Source organism: Geotrypetes seraphini, chromosome 1, assembly GCF_902459505.1.
Source record: "Geotrypetes seraphini chromosome 1, aGeoSer1.1, whole genome shotgun sequence".
NCBI classification, from domain to species: Eukaryota; Metazoa; Chordata; class Amphibia; order Gymnophiona; family Dermophiidae; genus Geotrypetes; species Geotrypetes seraphini.
In genome coordinates, this window is record NC_047084.1 from 262,211,862 (window position 1) to 262,232,621 (window position 20,760).

Here is a 20,760-nt window from a genome sequence, read left to right on the forward strand (position 1 = left end):
CCAGCAGCATACAAGATTTTAAGAAAAAATGGGATGCCCATGTCGGATCTCTACGAGGGTAGTGTAGAGGTGATGCCACCTGTGCGTGACCCATTGGAGGGTAGTTTGGGGAGGGATAATAGAGTGGGCAGACTTGATGGGCTATGGCCCCTTTCTGCCGTCATCTTTCTATGTTTCTATGTTTCTACCCCTCTCTGGGTAAGTCTCTCGTCTGTACCCTTCCCCTCTACTGCCAACTGCCAACTCCACCCTTTCTACATTGCTGCACCATATGCCTAGAACAACTTGCTTGAATCTGTACGCCAGGCTCCATCCCTGATGGTATTAAAATCCAGACTCAAAGCCTAAGGCCCCAGTTGGCTCAGGCACCTAAGACCCCTCCTTAGAGGAGGGACCTTAGGCACCAGAGCCAATCGGGACCTTAGGCCCCTCCCAGTGCATCCCAGGATGCATCTGGAAGGGAAGAGCCACCATTTTGAAGAGGTGGCCCTTCAAGACAGGAGGAAGTGGGCATCCCTCCTGCCTGATGTTCGACAAAAGGTACAGGGGCAGTGTCGGTGGTAGAGGGTCCTCGAGCGGGAGGGGGGGGGGAGAGTCTGACCCAACCTCCTCCAGCCCACTAGATTACCTGGATTTTGTTTTGAGGTGGTGAGAGTACTCCAGGAGATGGTAAGGGGGGGCTTGGTGTTGGGTGCTCTCAGAGGGTCACAGTTTTGGGGCCCCCAACCAGCAAGACTGCATTTTAAAAAAAATGCTGTTGTGCCTGTGATATTTGTGCATCGCTAGGAGAGCTCATTTAAATACTACTGAGCTCCTAGCGATGTATTTGCATATGGTTCTCGGTGGTACAGGGGGGGTGAGTAGGAGTGTCTACCCTGGGGTACAAATCCAACAGTGAGCTACCATGTAACCAGGACACACCCCTCTCATGTGTAGCAAATATTTTCTGATGCTGAATTTGATTCTAACTCCCTGCAGCTTCATATCATGCCTTCTAATTCTACAGCTTCTCCACATTTGGAAAAGGCTTCCTTGCTCAGTAATTCCTTTTAAGGTCTATTTTATGGCTCCTCTGTCCCTAGATCAAGCTATCTCATCTTCAGGTAAGTCTATTTATTCTGTAAGCCTTGACACAGGAAAAGCAGAAGAAAATAAGGTTCATAGTCAAAAAAGTCTGCTCGGTATTGTCGGTGCTCGATTGTCTCGCACATTTTTGTCCCGTCACCGAAAATAAAGACCCTACCTGAGTTTATACGTCAATAAACTGGATGAACTGTCTGAATGTTCATCTTTAAAGCACTCTTCCTCTCCTTCATAGGTGAACTGGTTGTAAGGCAGGTACAGCGGTATAGACTTGGCAGATGGAGACTGGGAAGCCTCAGTCTGAGACGTAGAAGGCCCCGGCAGTTGGCTCTCATGCAATTTCACCTCATTCTGCTCAGGAACCTTTGATAATATTCGATCGATAGTCTTATAATAAGGCCAGTCAGGTGGAGCAGACTCACCATCAGTCATGCATTTTAATTTCCTGAAAGAAAGGAAACAAAACAGCAATGTTGGATTACTGAGGAGAACCATTTCCTGCTGATCAAAGTTGGAATGGGTGTAACATACAGCTTTAAAGACAGTTTTGAAGCTTGCTGTAATAGTCTCGCACAGTTAGTGGCCAGTATAGTGTATCATCAAGGAAGCAAAACAGTAGCCAAAGCAGAAATGTCAGTAACTTTGTTTGTAAAGATTTTCCCCCTCAACAGTTTTCTTAGTGGCATGCAGTCTCTCTTTTTCTCTAAACCAGCAAGTAACAGCTTCCATAACCTTATTTTTTATTCTTTATTTATACACTTTGAAATAAATCCACAAGAAACCACTTGTTACAGAAAACAGAGTAAGAACATAAGAATTGCTGTTGCTGGGTCAGACCAGTGGTCCATCATGCTCAGAACGGCCCTCTGGTCAAATACCAACACCCTAACTGAGACTAATCCTACCAGTGTACGTACTTGTTCATTATGAACTTGTCTAACTTGTCTTGAATCCCTGGAGGGTGTTTTCCCCTATGACAGACTCCAGAAGAGCGTTCCAGTTTTCTACCACTCTCTGGGTGAAGAAGAACTTCCTTACATTTGTACGGAATCTAACCCCTTTGAATTTTAGAGAGTGCCCTCTTGTTCTCCCTACTTTGGAGAGGGTGAACAACCTGTCCTTATCTACTAAGTCTTTTCCCTTCAGTACCTTTAATGTTTCGATCATGTCCCTTCTCAATCTCCTCTGTTTGAGCGAGAAAAGGCCCAGTTTCTCTAATCTTTCACTGTACGGCAATTCCTCCAGCCCCTTAACCATCTTAGTCGCTCTTCTCTGGACCCTTTTGAGTAGTACCATGTCCTTCTTCATGTACGGCGACCAGTGCTGGATGCAGTACTCCAAGTGAGGGCGCACCATGGCCCGGTACAGCAGCATGATAACCTTCTCCGATCTGTTTGTGATCCCCTTCTTTATCATTCCTAGCATTCTGTTCACCCTTTTCACCGCCGCCACACATTGCATGGACAGCTTCATCAACTTGTTGATCATAACTCCCAAGTCTCTTTCCTGCGAGGTCTCTCCAAGTACCACCCCAGACATCCTGTATTCATGCATGAGATTTTTGTTACCTACATGCATCACTTTACACTTATCCACGCTGAACCTCATCTGCCATGTTGATGCCCATTCCTCAAGCCTGATTATGTCACATTGCAGATCTTTGCAATCCCCCTGTGTCTTCACTACTCTGAATAACTTTCTATCGTCCGCAAATTTAATCACCTCATTCGTTGTACCGATGTCCAGATCATTTATAAAGATGTTGAAGAGCAGGATCCAAAAACCAAGCCCTGCGGCACCCCACTGGTGACGCTCTTCCAGTCCGAGTATTGTCCATTTACCTCCATTCTCTGTTTCCTATGTTCCAGCCAGTTTTTAATCCACATGAGTATTTCACCCTCGATTCCATGGCTCACAATTTTCCAAAGTAGTTGTTCATGCGGAACCTTGTCAAACGCCTTCTGAAAATCCAGATATACAATGTCAACCGGGTCGCCTTTGTCTATTTATCTGTTTACTCTCTCGAAGAAGTGCAGCAAGTTCATCAAACATGATCTGCCTTTGCTAAAACCGTGCTGACTGATTCTTATCAGCCCATGTCCATCAAGGTGATCAATAATGCGGTCCTTTATCAGCGACTCTACCATCTTTTTCGGTACCGAGGTCAGACTCACCGGTCTGTAGTTTCCCGGATCTCCCCTCGAACCTTTCTTGAAGATCGGCGTAACATTCGCCACCTTCCAGTCTTCTGGAATCTTTCCCGATTTGATCGACAGATTGGCTCTTAGTTGAAGCAGTTCAGCTATGGTCCCTTTCAGTTCCTTGATGACCCTCAGATGGATGCCATCCGGTTTTGGGGATTTATCACTTTTAAGCCTATCAATCTGCCTACACACCTCCTCTAGACTGACCGTCAGTCCTGTCAGCTTTCCATTTTCGTTTCCAGCATATAGCCTGATGGGTTCCGGTATGCTGTGTAAATCTTCTTCGGTAAATACAGATGGAAAAAATGTGTTCAGTTTGTCGGCAATTGCTCTGTCCTCCTTTAGTGCTCCCTTTATTCCATGGTCATCCAACGGTCCCACCACTTTCTTCGCGGATCATTTCCCCTTAATATATCAAAAGAATGGCTTGAAGTTCTTCGCCTCCTTGGCTCGTAGTCTCTTTTGGCCTCTTTTACCGCCTTATGGCACCTGCGTTGATGTTGTTTGTGCTTGTTCCAGTTTTCATCCGTTTTTGACTTTTTCCATTCCTTAAACAAAGTTTTCTTGTCTCTGATTGCTTCCTTCACCTCTACAATGAGCCACGCCGGTTTTTTGTTCTTTTTCCTCTTTGATCCCTTGTTGATACGCGGTATATATAGATTTTGCGCCTCGGTGACTGTGTCCTTAAAAAGGGACCAAGCTTGCTCTAGCGTTTTTACAGTGCTTATCCTCTTCTTAATCTTCTTCCCTACCATGAGTCTCATATAATTCCCTTTTCGGAAGTTCAGTGCCTTTGTTGTCGTTTTGGACTGATGCTTTTCCCCTGTGTCCAGATCGAAGCGGATCATATTGTGATCACTGTTTCCCAGCGTCCCTTCTACTTCTATATGGTTATCATTTCAAAATAGAAGAAAATAAAGTAGGAATATCCTAAACTAGATAACCCATAAATTTTTTAGGTATTACATAACTTCATTATTTAAGCTATAGTTTGTAATATTTTCCAAAATTATGTAGGGTGAAAAAACTGCCGTGACACAGTAACATGGTATAGCCACTGCTGTAATACAGTAAGGCCAAGAATAGGCACACAAATAGAATTCAAACTATGATACGGTGATGTCCCTAATAGCTTCCCCAGATTTACTGAACTATTGGGTAGATCTGCTGATCAGCGTTACAACCTAATTCTATCATTTCCAACTCTGAAAGATCTAAAATACAAGACATTGCAGAGCAAATCATTCAGCCACAAAATAGGAAAAGCGTGGAACTCAAATCCCATCGTAATTCACACAACCACAATATACACACAGTTTCACAAAAATCTAAAAACATGTATTTAAAGAAATCCCTACAGGGGTCCAAAGACACTAAGATTAATAATACAAGTCATCCAAAATAATGACAATGTAATGGTCAGCTGCTATCTTTGATATATTACCTCAGACTGTATTAACAATTTGATAACTTTATATAGCATACTAGCTGATGCCCCGGCGTTGCACGGGTATTTAATTATAGCAATAACACTGTAAATGGATTCAAATAAAGATACTTTATAGTGGTGAATGAAATTATTTTTTACAGCTTAATAAAAAGTACAATATTCAAATTATAATGTGAAATATTTGACAATATGAATACAATACAACTAACGCAAAACGTGATTATAAACAAAATTTTTAGTTTCACCTCCCGGAGCAAGAACATATAAATTCTTGGGTGAACCCACCCTTGAGCAAGCAACATAGAGTTGTGGGCCATGAGACCCCCAGAACATATCACCCCAGGTAGTGAGGGATCTGCATACCAAGTTTTGTTCAAATCGGTCAAGCCGTTTTTGAATTAACGTGAGAATGGCAGCTTTTTACATTTTTTCCATTGACATGAATGGGTGAAATTTGATTTTCTGTTTGTAGCTCCGCCCATGTGTGCAGGTGGGCCACGAGACCCCCAGAACATATCACCCCAGGTAGTGAGGGATCTGCATACCAAGTTTCGTTCAAATCGGTGAAGCCGTTTTTGAATTACAGGGAGAAAGGCAGCTTTTTACTTTTTTTCCATTGACATGAATGGGTGAAATCTGATTTTCTGTTTGTAGCTCCGCCCACGTGTGCAGGTGGGCCGCGAGACCCCCAGAACATATCACCCCAGGTAGAGAGGAATCTGCATACCAAGTTTCGTTCAAATCGGTCAAGCCGTTTTTGAATTACTGTGAGAATGGCAGCTTTTTACATTTTTTCCATTGACATGAATGGGTGAAATCTGATTTTCTGTTTGTAGGTCCGCCCACGTGTGCAGGTGGGACGCGAGACCCCCAGAACATATCACCCCAGGAAGTGAGGGATCTGCATACCAAGTTTTGTTCAAATCGGTCAAGCCGGTTTTGAATTACAGTGAGAATGGCAGCTTTTTACATTTTTTCCATTGACATGAATGGGTGAAATCTGATTTACTGTTTGTAGCTCCGCCCATGTGTGCAGGTGGGCCGCGAGACCCCCAGAACATATCATCCCAGGTAGTGAGGGATCTGCATACCAAGTTTCGTTCAAATCGGTCAAGCCGTTTTTGAATTACTGTGAGAATGGCAGCTTTTTACATTTTTTCCATTGACATGAATGGGTGAAATCTGATTTTATGTTTGTAGCTCCGCCCACGTGTGCAGGTGGGCCGCGAGACCCCCAGAACATATCATCCCAGGTAGTGAGGGATCTGCATACCAAGTTTCGTTCAAATCGGTCAAGCCGTTTTTGCGTGATCGCGGCACATACACACACACATACACACATACATACCTCCGATTTTATATATATAGATATAATTCTATAGCATGTATAATTCTTTGTAACACATTTACCTCTATACAGAATCCTTGTAGCAATATACTGCTTGCAACCCACTTAGAACTCTAATTAATGAGGATTTGGTGGGTTAGAAAGATTAGATTCTTACTTCGGTAATCTTTCTTGTAGATGTGTCTAATGGTCCAGAACACTAGGGTCTTGTATCTGAACTAATGAGTTGCTTGCAGAAAACTGCTAATCATGTTTTCACTCCACCCTTTAATGAAGTAATAGCAACTTAATGATAAGTTATAATAAAATAAATAATAATAAAAATAAACATTTAAGTGAAACTTCAAGACATAGGACTTGAATGTAAGTTCAGTTGTGGATTAAGAATTGGTTATCAGTTAAGAAAACAGAGGGTAGGGTTAAATGGTTATTTTTCTCAATGGAGTGCCGCAGAGGTCTGTACTGGGGCCGGTGCTATTTAACTTATTTATACGTGATCTGGAAATTGGAATGACGAGTGAGGTGATTACATTTTCAGATGACACTAAACTGTTCAAAGTTGTTAAAACGCATGCAGATTGTGAAAAATTGCAGGCAGACCTTAAGAAATTGGAAGACTGGGCAGGTGTACAAGTGGCAGATGAAATTTAATGTGAAATTTAATGGTAAACTGCTTTGAATGTGGTTATAAAACTACAAAAAAAGGTGGTATATAAGTCACAATCCCCTTCCCCTTGTAATGTCTTCCAAGGGATCAAGCAGTTAATGCAGAATACTACTGTAACTTGCTGTGCCAATTAAAGTAGGCATTGAAAGAATAAAGGAGAGGGAAGCTGCATAAAGGATTTCTCTTTTTGCAAGACAATGCATCTGCTCACAAGGCTAGCAAAACAATGTTTTGATGTAGTTGGGGTTTCAGTAAATAGACCATCTACCCTTCTCACCAGATTTACTTTATTTATTTATTCAGTTTTCTATACCATTCTTCCAAGGGAGCTCAGAACGGTTTACATTCATTTATTCAGGTACTCAAACATTTTTCCCTGTCTGTCCCGGTGGGCTCACAATCTATCTAACGTTCCTGGGTAACTTGCCCAGGGTCACAAGGAGCAGCGTGGGTTTGAACCTACAACCCCAGAATGCTGAGGCTGTAGCTTTAACCACTGTGCCACACACTCCCACTCTATTTGCTGTTTCCAAACCTTAAAAAGAGTTCGAAAGGGTGACAATTTTTAAGAGATTCAGAGGTGCTTGCAGCAGTATTTCGGTGACCAGACATCAGAGTACTTTTTGGAAGGGTTTCAGAAACTTCAGACATGACATGGCAAGTGTGCTGAGCAAGGGTGTATATGTGAAATAACTTGTAAGTTTCATGGCTCCACGTCATTCCCTCCTTGGTTGGGCAGAGAACCTTTCAGCACCTCCTTATATAATGTTATATAGTTGGCAGACAGCTGAATATATTTACTTCAATACATAGGCAATGGAATGGGGGTAGCCACTGGGGCCATGGTCCAACTAGTATTTAGCACAACAAAGTATCAGTGTGCTTTGGAGCAGGGCCACTGCCTGTCGAAATCTGCTGAGGTTTGCACCTTCACTGAAGGCAATTTCTTATGATTTTAAGACATAAATGCTAACCCTAAATTTTCCAGATCTCAAACCAAATAGCTGTTTCACTGCCTCTTCTTCAGTATACCTATGTGGAGAAAAATAGGCCAGCCACTTAGACAAGTAAGAAAGGAGTTTCTAGAATTAAAATACAGTACAGGCAAGTTAATGTTTGGAAGAATCTAGTTAGTGTTTTACAAACACGCACAGAAACACATATCCCCTTTTAAAGATGTATCATCCATTTAAAATAATCATTCTGTGTTCAGAGAGAGCAATGGACTCTGGTTCTTTCTAATGCCTCCTAGCACAATCTATTGGGTGGAAATTGATCCTTGTTTGTTTTTTTTCCTCCAGATATAGAGAAATTGATTTTTATTGCCACTGTGGAACAGGCATTATTTTTCCTGTTAATGGAGATTTTATTTTGCTGAAATGATCTTTAGCTTTCCCTCTGTGAATTACCAGAATAGATGTTGATGTCAGTGGACATAAAAATGCATTTCCCTTCTGAAATGGGGAATACAAGTTTATCTTTTTACCCTGCCCTAGTCCCACTCAAAACAGAGCCCCCTTGCCTTATCATATGTTCACATTTTGGACGTATATATCCTAGTTTTCTAAAATCGGGATATAGATATGTATACAATACATACATGTCTAAATGCTAGTTTATGCACATCCAAAATGCAAATAGGGATTCAAAAATGACAGCCTAAAGGTATTGCTTTGCTTTTGTAAAAACCCCTACGGTTCTGCTTTAAGTGGATAGCAAAGAGGTCTAGTGGTTCTACAAAAATGTTGTACTTTGTCCCATCTGTACCCTGAAGTTTCCAGAAATAAGAAGAGCTAATAACTGAGTTAACAGTAGAAGACACTTTTTGGAAGGAAACAGAATTGGTATAAAACCCCAGCCCCATTTGAAATCCTTATCTTTGGTTCCCTGGCCATTGCAAGCTAGGTCCGTCATTGTACCAGAAGAAGCAGAGAAGAAGTAAGCAGTAACAGAACATAAGAACATAAGAATTGCCACTGCTGGGTCACACCAGTGGTCCATCGTGCCCAGCAGTCCACTCAAGCAGCAGCCCTCTGGTCAAAGACCAGCACCCTAACTGAGACTAGCCTACCTGCATATGTTCTGGTTCAGCAGGAACTTGTCTAACTTTGTCTTGAATCCCTGGAGGGTGTTTTCCCCTATGACAGACTCCAGAAGAGTGTTCCAATTTTCTACCACTCTCTAGGTGAAGAAGAACTTCCTTACATTCGTACGGAATCTATCCCCTTTCAATTTTGGAGATTGCCCTCTCGTTCTCCCTACCTTGGAGAGGGTGAACAACCTGTCCTTATCTACTAAATCTATTCCCTTCAGTACCTTGAATGTTTTAATCATGTCCCCTCTCAATCTCCTTTGTTCGAGGGAGAAAAGGCCCAGTTTCTCTAATCTTTCGCTGTACGGCAACTCCTCCAGCTCCTTAACCATTTTAGTCGCTCTTCTCTGGACCCTTTCGAGTAGTACCATATCCTTCTTCATGTACGGCAACCAGTGCTGGAAGCAGTACTCCAGGTGAGAGCTTACCATAGCCCGATACAGCGGCATGATAACCTTCTCCGATCTGTTTGTGATCCCCTTCTTTATCATTCCTAGCATTCTGTTCGCCCTTTTCACCGCCGCTGTGCATTGCACAGACGGCTTCATCAACTTGTCGATCAGAACTCCCAAGTCTCTTTCCTGGGAAGTCTCTTCAAGTACCGCTCCAGACATCCTGTATTCGTGCATGAGATTTTTGTTACAGACATGCATCACTTTACTCTTATCCACGTTGGACCTCATTTGCCATGTCGATGCCCATTTCTCCAACTTCATTATGTCACGTTGCAGATCTTTGCAATCCCCCTTTGTCTTTACTACTCTGAATAACTTTGTATCGTCCGCTTGACACTCTTCCAGTCTGAGTATTGTCCATTTACCCCCACTCTCTGTTTCCTATGCTCCAGCCATTTTTTAAATCCACATGAGTATTTCACCCTCGATTCCATGGCTTGCAATTTTCCAAAGTAGTCGTTCATGCAGAACCTTGTCAAACACCTTCTGAAAATCCAGATATACAATGTTGACCGGGTCGCCCTTGTCTAGCTGCCTATTTACTCCCTTGAAGAAGTGCAGCAAGTTCGTCAAACAAGATCTGCTTTTGCTGAAACCGTGCTGGCTGGTCCTCATCAGACCATGTATGTCAAGGTGATCAATGATGTGGTCCTTTAGCAGCACCACTACCACCTTTCCCAGTACCGAGGTCAGACTCACTGGTCTTTAGTTTCCTGGATCTCTCCTCAAACCTTTTTTGAAGAGCGGCGTAACATTCGCCACCTTCTGGTCTTCCAGAATCTTTCCTGATTTACTCAACAGATTGGCTATTAGTTGAAGCAGTTCAGCTATAGTCCCTTGATGACCCTCGGATGGATGCCATCCGGTCCCGGGGATTTATCGCTCTTGAGCCTATCGATCTGCCGGCATACCTCTTCTAGACTGACCGTCAACCCTTTCAGTTTCCCCTCTTCGTTTCCAGCATATAGCTTGATGGGTTCCAGTATGCTGTTTGTGTGTTGTGTGTGTGTGTGTGTTGTGTGTGTGTGTGTATGTGTTGTGTAAATACAGACGCAAAAAATGTGTTCAGTTTGTCTGCCTTCTCTCTGCCTCTTCCTTATGGCATCTGCACTATTTCTATGCATCTACCAAAAACTGTCTGTCTCTCCCTTCCACCTCTCCCTCCCTCTTCCCCCCTCCCCCATTGTCTGGCACTCATCTTCTTCCCTCCGCTCCCCCATGGTCTGGCATCTCTGTCTTCTTCCCTTCCATCTCTCACTCACTCCCCCCAGGTAGTTTTTAGCATCTCTCTTCTCTTTCCTCCATTCAGATCTGGTATCTGTCCCCTCCCTCTCTGCTATGGAATCTCTCTCTCCTCTTCCTTTTATTTTCTGCTCTTCCTTCTCAATTTTTTTTCTACCTCTTGTCTACTTACTTTTCAGTCCTCAATTTGCCTTTCATTGTGTCTACCTACAGCTTGCCACCTCTTTCCCTCACCCCTTCCAGTATCTCACTAAATCTATCCTATTACCCCAATCCAGCATGTGCTCTTTTTCTTTATTCCCTCCTTCCATCCAGTATGTGCTTGCTCTCTCCTCTCCATTTCCTTCCAGATTCTGCTCCCCTCTCTATCTGTACAAACGTAAGGAAGTTCTTCTTCACCCAGAGAGTGGTGGAAAACTGGAACGCTCTTCCGGAGGTTTTTATAGGGGAAAACACCCTCCAGGGATTCAAGACAAGGTTGGAAAAGTTCCTGCTGAACCGGAATGTACGCAGGTAGGGTTGAGCTCAGTTAGGGCTCTGGTCTTTGACCTGGGGGCCGCCGCAGAAGCGGACTGCTGGGCGCGATGGACCACTGGTCTGACTCAGCAGTGGCAATTCTTATGTTCTTATGTTCTCTGCCATCCAGTGTCTGTTCCCCTCTCAATCTCTCTCCCCTCCCATCCAGGATCTGCTACCCTTTTTCTCCTCCCCACTTCCTTCTAGCATCTGCTCCCTCTCTCTCCACTTTCAGCATCTGTTCCCCTGTCTCACTCTCCCCTTCCAACCAGCATCTGCTCCCCCTTATTTCCCCTCCACTTCAGCTTCTGTTACCCTTCCCCCTTCTCCTTCTACTTCCCTTCAGCGCCACTCAACCTCTTCCCCTCAACAGGCCACCTTCCTCCCTTCCCCTCACCTTCGTGGGTGTTCTTCATAGTTTTCCCGTTTCTGAGGTGTCTGAACTCAGCAACGTTCTCATCAAGTCTTGTGAGACTGTCCCAAAGCTTCTCATGTTTCTGCCTGGGCAGCTTGTGTCTGAGGAAAAGCTTTGGGGAAGTCACACGAGTCTTGGTGAGAAGGTTGCAGCATCCGGACATCTCAGAAATAGAAAACTTTGAAGAGCACCCACAAAGGTGAGGGGAAGGGAGGGAAATGGCTAGGTGAAGGGAAGAGATGCCCAGATGGGTTGTTTAGGTTTTTTTTGCCACCATCAGCAGGGAGCAAGTGTCACGATCGCGAGGAGGGCTGGGAAAGGAAGCAATGCAGAAGATATTTTATTGTGGGGAGAAGGCCATTCATCGCTCCATGGGGCAATGAATGGCCTTGTTCCCGTACCCGTGGCAACCAGTATTTTTTCCTCCCCATTTCGGCAGGTTACCCGTGGCTACCAGCAGCTAGCCGTGGGTAACAGTCACCATGTCATTCTCTAGCAAGTTTATCATATACATCCTCCATTGTTGTAGTGTGGGCAGGTGGGAGGTCAGTCAACAGAGCAGAATCACTTTCTTCCCCATCAAGACAGATCAGTGTAAAAATGCTGAGTAACCTCGAGGAGTAGGAGACTGTAAATCAAGCATGTCAAACTCAAAGGCTGTCATGGGCCAAATAAATACAAGGTTTAAGTTTATATGGGCCGCAAAAAAAGCAAAAATGTCATTTTTCATAGAAATGTAGGTTTATTTTAAAAAAGTAAAGTATAATAAAGAATAAGAGCAACAATAAAATTAATGTTTTCTTCGTGACACTTGGCATCTCTTCTCTGCTACTATTTTTCCTATTTCTGGGGAAATCTTGTCTGCAGTGATTGCTTTTAAAACTGACCCAATGTCGGTAATTCTGGATCTGATAGGAGATTTATTTCCTTTCATAAGTGTAAATAACTGCTCGTACCAATAAGTACATGGTACCTCGGTTTACGAGTGCACCGGTTTGTGAGTGTTTTGCAAGACGAGCAAAACATTTGCAAAATCGGTGCCTCGGAAACCGAGCATGGCTCGATTTTCGAGCACCCTCCCCCCCCCGCAATCCGGCACCCCCTGCCTCGAACCGGCACACCCCCGCCATGATCCGACTCCCCCGACACGATTGGGCACCCCCCCGCCGCTTCTTACCCTCATCTGGGCACTCTTGAAAATCGGCCTCTTCGTCTGCTGGGCCTTGAGCATCTGAGCATGCTCAAGGCCTGCGAGTTTACGTTCACGTTCAGAACGTGAACTCGCAGGCCTTGAGCATGCTCAAATGCTCAAGGCCCAGCAGACGAGGAGGCCGATTTTCAAGAGTGCCCAGATGAGGGTAAGAAGCGGCGGGGGGGTGCCAAATTGTGGCGGAGGGGTGCCCAATCGTGTCGGGGGGGTCGGATTGTGGCGGGGGGGTGCCGGTTCGAGGCAGGGGGGGTGCCGGATCACAGGGGGGGGTGCCTGATTGCAGGGGGGGGACCTTCGAAGTGAGCAATGCCGGTTCTCGGGGGGGAGGAATGCATCAAAGCGAGTTTCCATTATTTCCTATGGGGAAACTCGCTTTGATAAACGAGCATTTTGGATTACGAGCATGCTCCTGGAACGGATTATGCTCGTAATCCAAGGTACCACTGTACTTCCAAACATGGAAATAATTTCATATGCAAATTTTTTAGTATTTTCAAACCTGGCTGGCAAATATTTGTAAAATTCAAGCAAGTCAACTTCACTGTATTTTGTCTTCAAATCTGAATTGCACTATATCTCAATTACTTCAATTTGCAAATGATTAGGTACTGATTCTATATTTATTGAGGAAATCAAAGAAAACTTGTCTTCCAAAGATTTAAAAGCTGCAAATCTTGTTTCAAACTCAGTTCTAAGGCTTAAAATTATTTCTGCGTATTTTTGATACTATGCAATTTCACCTAAACTTGATTGGTTTATGTTGCATTTCGGAAAGTGCGTTAAATCTTCATTTTTCAACTGATTTTCCCAAAGAACTAGCTTACATTGGAATGCTTTAACTTGATCACACATGTTCGTAATGATCTGATCTTTTCCTTGCAGTTTTAAATTTAAATCGTTTAAGTGTTTTGTTATATCAACCATGAGGGATAAATCTTGTAACCATACTGGATCAGAAAACAACCTTGTGTCTTGATTTTTAGTTATTAAAAACTGACATATTTCTTCTTTCAAGTCCCAGAATTGTTTAAGGACCTTGGAGCAGGATAGCTAACATACCTCGGTAAAGTAGGACAAACTGGAATATTCGCTTTCTAATTCACTTAAGAAAGCAGAGAATTGTTGCTGATTTAAGCCTCGAGATCTTATGAAATTGATAATTTTTTTGACAAATGTCAACGGATTTTCCATGTTTATTACCTTTGTGCATAATACTTCTTGATGTATAAAGCAATGCGTATGATGAATCTTGGATCTGTCAAAAGTTTCACTTTGGTTTTATTTGCAGTAATGCCACAAAACCGTTAGCTTTTACGGACACTGAAGGAGTTCCATAAGTTAGTCTTGACAGAAGTAAATTGTATTTTTGCAGAAGTTCATAAACACAATTAAATATATTTTGTCCCGTTGTACTGCCACAAATCAGTACTAGTTCCAATAATTCTTCAAAAATGTTAAAATCTGAGTCGCAAGCATGAAGAAACACAGCTAATTGAGCTACGCCCCCAATGTCCGTACTCTCGTCACAGGCAATAGAAAAAGCTTTGAAACTAGATGATTTTGCTCTGATCTGATCACTTAAATTGCTGGCCAAATCAGTAATTCTTTCTGCAACTGTATTTTGAGACAAAGATTGTTTGAAAAACCTTCATACTTCCAGGACAAACAATTTCTGTAGCTTTAATTAGACTTTTCTTGATGAAATCACCTTCAGTAAAAGGTTTCGAGTATTTAGCTATCAACTCCAACAAGGTGTAGCTTGCATACACCGCCGCTTCACTTTTTTGTGATACTTTAGTAAACATGAACTATAGTTTTTTCAGTCCCAACTTTAGCTCTTTCAATTTTTCTTGTCTCATTAATCCTTCCTAATTGTCATATTTTGATTTATGCTGTTCATAGTGCCGTTTAATGTTATATAACTTTGGCACACTAATAGCATTATTACATCTCAAGCAAATTATTTTATTTTTTACTTCACAGCAAAAATACTCCAATTCCCACTTTTCTTAGAAATTTCAATGTTCATCAGCAATTTTTCATTTAGTTTTACTACCACTTAGGGCCACTTAGGGTAGTTTTACTACCACTTACTTACCACTTTTACTAAGCTGCGGTAGCGTTTTTAGCACGCGCTAACCCCCGCGCTACGCGGAAAATACTAACACCAGCTCTGTGGAAGCATTAGCATCTAGCGTGCGTGGCATTATAGCGTGCACCACAAGCATGCCAAAACCGCTAACACAGCTTAGTAAAAGGAGCCCTTAGTTTCAATAAAGACATACTAAATACAAAGAGCTGAAATAAATAAGTAATTTTTAGCACAAAAAAATCAAAAATTTCAAAAAATCAATATCTTTTCTTAAATATTAACTTACCAGGCACAGAATAATTGTACAAATTAATAAGTGTAATGTAAATAAACTTATATCGTATTTTTATTGTAATCCAAAGGCGAAATATTTCCTGTTAGGTGCACCAAGCAAGTCAATACAAGACTAATGGTGTGGTAGGTATTATTATCATTTGATTCACTGTTAGTATTAGTGGGGAGAAATGGTGCGTTATGACTAGAGGCATGAACTTGTCTTGGGTACCAAAGGCATCCACATCATAGTACTTAATAAGAATAAGCAACTGGTTATACTCAAACGTTATATCGCTGTTTTCGACTGGCTTAGATAGGTAACTGCTTGTCGCCGATGGATTGCAGGAGAAATTTCGCGACTCTAGTTATGACTTATTGGATTACATTGGCTAGGCCACAAAGATGAGTTTGACATGCTTGCTGTAAAGAATAGACACCAAACAGGATACTAGGTTCTATCTTGACCCCGCAAGTCCATAGGGAAGATAAATATTGGAGCAATATCCTCCAAAAATTGTAGACATGAGGGCAAGACCAGAACATATGCCCTAAGGAAGCTGCCGGGGAGCCACATTTAGGATAGCAGTGAGAGGCAGTAATATCAGCCAATTGCATTCTTCTCGGAGAGAAGTGAAGCCATAGTGCAAATTTATATTGTAATTCCCAATTATTGACATTGGAGGGAGGTCTCATAGAGGCTGGCATGACTGCACTCGTTGCCTGAGACTCAGTGGGACGCTTCTTAGGTTGCGTACCTGGAGGAGGAAGAGGAGACTTACCCAAGGACGGGGCGTTAAGAGGCACGGCAGATGGGGCCTTCGAGGAGAAGGTAATTAGTTGGCACGCAGAGCTGAGGAACAGGGCTTCTCGGCTCCACAGAAAACTAAGAACTGAGGCCACGCTGAGGAGATGCGTGCCCTGACTCGAGCGGGAAGGCACTCGCGCACGAGCGGTGCAGCACTCACAAACTTTGAAGATCTTCAAGCAAGTTTGTTTGCGAGGCTGTCCGCTACGGGGCTCCATGGATGACGTCATCCATATGTAGAGAATATGCTGCCTGCTTGTCCTGGGATAAGAACAATATACCTCCTTAGTTAAACAAAGCCCAAGTCATCTCCCCAGGCCTGGGTATAGGAATGATAATGCAGATCAACTGTGGATGCTTGCAATTCTTTGTTATGGTAGGATAGGGGCACCCTTTAAGAACATAAGAACATAAGAAGTTGCCACCACTGGGTCAGACCAGAGGTCCATCACGCCCAGCGGTCCGCTCCCGCGGCGGCCCATCAGGTCTGTGACCTGTGAAGTGGTTCCTGACCATTTCTGTAACCTACCTCTACATCTATCTGTAACCCTCAATCCCCTCATCCTTTAGGAACCTATTTAAACCTTCCTTGAAACCCTGTAGTGTGCTCTGGCCTATCACAACCTCCGGAAGCGCGTTCCATGTGTCCACCACCCTCTGGGTAAAAAAGAGCCTCCTCGCATTTGTTCTAAACCTGTCCCCTCTCAATTTCTCCGAGTGACCCCTTGTACTTGTGGTTCCCCACAGTCTGAAGAATCTGTCCTTGTCCACCTTCTCTATGCCCCTCAGGATTTTGAAGGTTTCTATCATGTCTCCTCTAAGTCTCCGCTTTTCCAGAACAGCCCCAGCATTTTCAACCTGTCAGTGTATGAAAAGTTTTCCATACCATTTACCAGTTTAGTTGCTCTCCTCTGGACCCCCTCAAGTACTGTCACGTCCTTCCTGAGGCACGGCGACCAGTTCTGGACACAGTACTCCAGATGTGGGCGCACCATTGCACGATATAGCGGCATGATGACTTCCTTCGTCCTGGTCGTGATACCCTTTTTAATGATACCCAACATTCTGTTCGCTTTCTTTGAGGCTGTCGCACATTGTGCTGATGCTTTCAATGTTGTGTCCATCATCACCCCCAGGTCTCTTTCAAGGTTGCTCACCCCTAGCAGTGATCCTCCCATTTTGTAGCTGAACATCGGGTTCTTTTTCCCTACATGCATGACCTTGCATTTCTCTATGTTAAAACTCATCTGCCACTTTTTTGCCCACTCTTCCAGTCTCGTTAGGTCTCTTTGTAGGTCTTCGCAGTCTTCCGTGTTTCTAACCCTGCTGCAGAGTTTGGTGTCATCAGCAAATTTAATAACCTCACATTTCATCCCCGTCTCCAGGTCGTTGATAAATATATTGAACAGGAGCGGTCCCAGTACCAACCCCTGTGGAACTCCGCTCGTGACCCATTGCCAGTCTGAGTAATGGCCCTTTACTCCAACCCTCTGTTTCCTGCCTGCCAGCCAGTGTTTGATCCATTGGTGGACATCCCCCTGCACCCCATGGCTCCACAGCTTCCTAAGCAGTCTTTTGTGAGGTACCTTGTCGAAGGCCTTTTGGAAGTCAAGGTAAATGATGTCTATGGATTCCCCTTTATCCACCTGGCTGTTTATTCCCTCAAAGAAATACAATAAGTTTGTGAGGCATGACCTTCCCTTGCAGAAGCCGTGCTGGCTCGTCTTCAGTTGTCCATTGATTTCTATGTGTTCGTAGATTGTGTCCTTGACCAGTGCTTCCATCATCTTTCCCGGAACCGAGGTCAAGCTCACCGGCCTGTAGTTTCCCGGGTCACCCCTTGATCCCTTCTTAAAGATGGGCGTGACATTGGCTATTTTCCAGTCCTCTGGGATCTCCCCAGTTTTCAAGGATAGGTTACAAATTTGGCGTAGTGTTTCCGCTATTTCGTTTCTCAGTTCCTTTAATACCCTTGGGTGGATGCGGTCCGGACCTGGTGATTTGCCGCTCTTCAGTCTGTCTATATGTCTGAGAACATCCTCTTTGCTTACTTCTAGTTGGACCAGCTTTTCATCATGGTCTCCGTTTATGTTCTCCTCGGGTTCTGGGATATTGGATGTGTCCTCTCTCGTGAAGACTGACGAGAAGAACTTGTTTAACCTGTCAGCTATCTCTTTTTCCTCCTTAACTACTCCCTTCCTGTCTCCATCGTCCAAAGGTCCCACTTCCTCCCTGGCTGGTTGTTTCCCCTTCACATACCTGAAGAATGGTTTGAAGTTTTTTGCTTCCCCCGCCAGTCTTTCCTCATATTCTCTTTTTGCTTTCCTAACCACTCGGTGACAGTCCTTTTGGTGCCTTTTGTGCTCCTTCTGGTTGTCCTTAGTTTGGTCCTTTTTCCATTTTCTAAATGATGTTTTCTTGTCACTTATCGCCTTTCTCACTGCATTTGTTATCCATACCGGGTTTTTGGTTTGATTTTTTTTGCACCCTTTCCTAAACCTGGGGACATACAGGTTTTGTGCTTCGTGCACCATGCCCTTGAATAGGGCCCAGGCTTCCTCTACGGTCTCCATCTTCCCTGAGCTGTTGCTGAGTTTCTTTCCCACCATTTTCCTCATGGCCTCGTAATTTCCTTTTCTAAAATTGAGTGTTGTTGTAGTTCTTTTCACTTTTGATGTTCCCATTTCTAGCTTGCACTGGATCATTGCTGTTTCCTAGTGGCTTTAGTACTACCACCTCCTTTGCGGGTCCCCCTAGCCCGTTGAGGATTAGGTCAAGGGTGGCATCTCCTCTTGTTGGTTCCTTGACCAGCTGCTCCATGAAACAGTCCCTCACTGCCTCCAGGAACTTTGTTTCTCTCATGCAATTTGAGTGTCCAATGCTCCAGTCTATCCCAGGGTAGTTGAAATCCCCCATCACCACCACACTTCCGCTTTTACATACCTGCCTCAATTCAGCCTCCAGGTCCTGGTTGTTTGCCTCCAGTTGTCCTGGTGGGCGATAGTACAGTCCCAATTTTATGTCTGCTCCATTTCATCCTGTCAGCTTTACCCATAGTGATTCCAAGCCGTCCGCCCTTACTGTTGTTTCCATCCTGATTGAAGGAATGGAGTCCTTTATATATAGCGCTATTCCTCCACCCTTCTTATGTGTCCTGTCCCTTCTATAGAGTTTGTACCCTGGTAGGACCACATCCCATTTATTGTCCTCGGACCACCATGTCTCTGTGACTCCAATTATGTCTAGGTCCTCCTTACTGGCTATAAATTCTAGCTCTCCCATTTTGGTTCTTAGGCTCCTAGCATTAGTGTATATACAAATATAAAGAGATGTCAACTCCTCCTGCACATCTTCAGTCAGATTAGTCCAAGATAAGCTGGCTACATATTGTTTCAATTGCAAGTAGGGAAAGACATTCATCGCTGTTAAAGAAAATTCAGCTTGAAGATCTTTGAATGGTTTTATTTTACCTTCCAAGGTCACAACCTGTAATAAATATTTAATGCCCTTCTGCTCCCATCTCTGAAAGGCCCAGGAGGATGATCCTGCAGGAAAGGAAGGGTTAAATCAAATAGACAGATACGGAGATACCTTTACTGAAAATTGATGTCTCCCAGCAACCCAGCGCCAAACTGAGATCGCTGAAGGCAAAATATGTGAAAGTTTCAGAATCAAAGGGTGTGGCTGGCCCATTGAATGTAAAATGTACATTATTCAAAGATAATTCAAAATTTGAAACTGTAAAATCTGTAGTCATACGATACCAATCATTAATGTGGTGCATACCATAAGCTTTAGTAAGATGGCGAATATTCAATAACCCAAGTCTCCCATACTGAGAGGGTATGCTTACCATAGCATAAGAAACCTAGCCCAACGCCCAGACCAAATAAATGTTTGTATTAATTTGCGCAAACTTTGAGTCACTGGCTTTAAGAATAAAGGTAGCATCTGAAAGATATATAAACACTTAGGTGCCAGTAACATATTAAAGAGATGAATGTGACCCTGCAAGGAAAGCAAGTAGGCTTGCCAGAGATTCAATCTAACAGAGGTCTCCAGTAAAAAATGATTAATAGCATATAAGTGAGACAGACGAGCGGAAATCTGGATCCCTAAGTAGATAAAAGAGTGATCCACCATTGCAAAGGAAAACCCCCAGATCAAGTCTCCCGTACTTCTAGGAGGATGGGTAGTGCTTTAGACTTGGCAAGGTTCAAAGAAAATAAAAAAAAACTGCCGTACTTATGAAAGAGAGCTAGTAGTAAGGGGAGAGATCTAGATGGGTCTGTAATAGTCATTAGTGGGTCATCTGCATAAGCTAATACCTTAATATGTGCCAGGGAAAAGGGGACCCTTGTATCCCTGGAGAGGTTTTGAGAACATGAAGCAGTGGTTCAAAAGTGAGTATAAACACAAGAGTAGACAATGGACACCCCCTGCCTCGTGCCTCGTAGGGAACAATGATGTTTGAACCCCATTGAGCACTATACATACAAGCGGGGAATCGTATAATGCCATCAGGAACCAGCCCTGAAAACCCATGGGGGACAGAACAGAAAACATGAAAGGCCAGGAGACTATCGAAAGCCTTCTCTGCATCTAGGCTAATCGTGAGGGAGGGTACCTTGTAATGTTGACAATATACCACAGCCAGTAGTAACTTCCTAACATTGAGAACAGATTGACAGCCCCTAACAAATCCCATTTGTTCCTCACCAATATAGGTGGGTACTATCCCTGCTAGCCTAGAGGCCAGTACTCCAGAAAGCAACTTGACGTCGACGTTGATTAATGAAATGGGGAGATAAGAAGTCACAAGTTTGGGAGAAAAATTAGGCTTGGGAAGTAGGGTTATTAATGCCTTGTTTTCATGTAGGGGAAAAGATCCATCTTGCACCACCT

At 43.5% G+C, this 20,760-nt stretch overlaps 1 protein-coding gene across 5 annotated transcripts in view; it reads right to left on the minus strand.

Moving 5' to 3' along the window:
* Positions 1-20,760, minus strand: part of MSANTD1 (Myb/SANT DNA binding domain containing 1) — a 58,393-nt gene that overhangs the window by 17,645 nt on the left and 19,988 nt on the right. For all 5 annotated transcript variants that reach the window (XM_033931179.1, XM_033931265.1, XM_033931447.1 and 2 more), the window contains one exon: positions 1,244-1,528. In XM_033931179.1, coding sequence (XP_033787070.1) covers positions 1,244-1,528 — 285 coding nt within the window. The remainder of the gene's footprint in view (positions 1-1,243; positions 1,529-20,760) is intronic.